At 45.4% G+C, this 1,314-nt stretch overlaps 1 protein-coding gene across 1 annotated transcript in view; it reads left to right on the top strand.

The window, feature by feature from the left end:
• The window catches only part of ANKRD26 (ankyrin repeat domain 26), a 177,127-nt gene that overhangs the window by 58,676 nt on the left and 117,137 nt on the right, over positions 1-1,314 (top strand). Inside the window, exon 11 of the mRNA XM_012654852.1 lies at positions 1,065-1,091. Coding sequence (XP_012510306.1) covers positions 1,065-1,091 — 27 coding nt within the window. The remainder of the gene's footprint in view (positions 1-1,064; positions 1,092-1,314) is intronic.

Raw genomic sequence — 1,314 nt, 5'->3', positions numbered from 1 at the left:
CGATTAATTTCTTTCTATTTTTAGTAGAGACGGGGTCTCGCTCTTGCTCAGGCTGGTTTCGAACTCCTGAGCTCAAACAATCCGCCCGCCTCGGCCTCCGAGAGTGCTAGGATTACAGGCGTGAGCCACCGCGCCCGGCCTAAATGAAATGTATATGTTTCTTAATGCTGGAAGACTTCAGACTTAATTGTAAGACTAGAGGAGGATATTGATAGACTTATAGGGAGTGGGGCAGATGGAGAAGCAATTAAATTGAACTCATCATATTTAAAGATTTCTAGTCATGAATCACATCTATGTCAAATTCTTTACATATCAAACTTGCACAATTAAAACCCACAGCTTCCATTAATTATGTGAGAGGGTCCATGTAATTAAAGTGGGTGACCATGTTTTTGCTTTCCCTTGGGAAGAAACAGTATTTCCAGGTTTTGTTTACTAGACACCTAATGGAGTTTTTAAGTTGAATTGATGTACCATTAGCGATCAGATGCAGGCTTTTTGGAGTTAAAAATAATGAAATGAATTAGGGTTTCCTGAAGACAGGTCGGAATAGTGCAACTTGAGACTGGCTTTCGTATCAATCTGGGTCCAGTCAGAACACAGGAACCACACAGCAATTTAGCGGAAGTTTAATATAAAGAGTTATTAAGCTATGATATGGAAGTAATTATAAAGATGGAAAGAGAACTCTGAAGGGTACCAGAGAAAGGGAAAAGTTGGAGGCAGGGGTATGAACAGTTTTGAAAGAGATGTGATTGCAGCCTACTAGGTGGCAGAGAAGTTTGACTCCGTCTGTACTTCTGACTTCCTCTGTGCATCTGACCACCAGCCTCATTTCATCTGCATCCCAGTGGGTTGTTCCTGCCCACCTGGAGACTGAGGAGTGGCCCTGGCCCAGGTTCTGGTATGCTGCTGTTTGCTGCTTCTTGTTCCCTCCACTCCATGCAAGAATTGCTCTGCTCAAGGTACACACTCTAGAGCATGAAATTCCTTGACCACCTTGCAGCTCTGATCCCAGCCAGTAACCCTCCTAACACGGACACCATGGCCCTGGTAAGCAGGGTTCTGACACCCCAGTCCTTGCACTGCTCTGCTGGGACTCCCTGTGCTCCCTGTGCCCCTATAGCCTCTATGCATCCAACTATCAGATTGGGTTCCCTGTATTCCTGAAGGGCATTTCCTGCTTGCTTGATGACAGCGGACCAACTCTGGCCTTGGCAACCACACCTTCTCCAATGAGATCTGAATCCCAGCCTTGTGGAGTTACCCATTTTAAGCTGTTCCTACTTTGGGTATCATCTCACCCTATGG

The sequence above is a fragment of the Propithecus coquereli genome, unplaced genomic scaffold, assembly GCF_000956105.1.
Source record: "Propithecus coquereli isolate 6110/MARCELLA unplaced genomic scaffold, Pcoq_1.0 Scaffold45, whole genome shotgun sequence".
Classification (NCBI taxonomy): domain Eukaryota; kingdom Metazoa; phylum Chordata; class Mammalia; order Primates; family Indriidae; genus Propithecus; species Propithecus coquereli.
The sequence above is the reverse complement of the archived record's forward strand: the minus strand, read 5'-3'. Positions and strand labels throughout refer to the sequence as shown.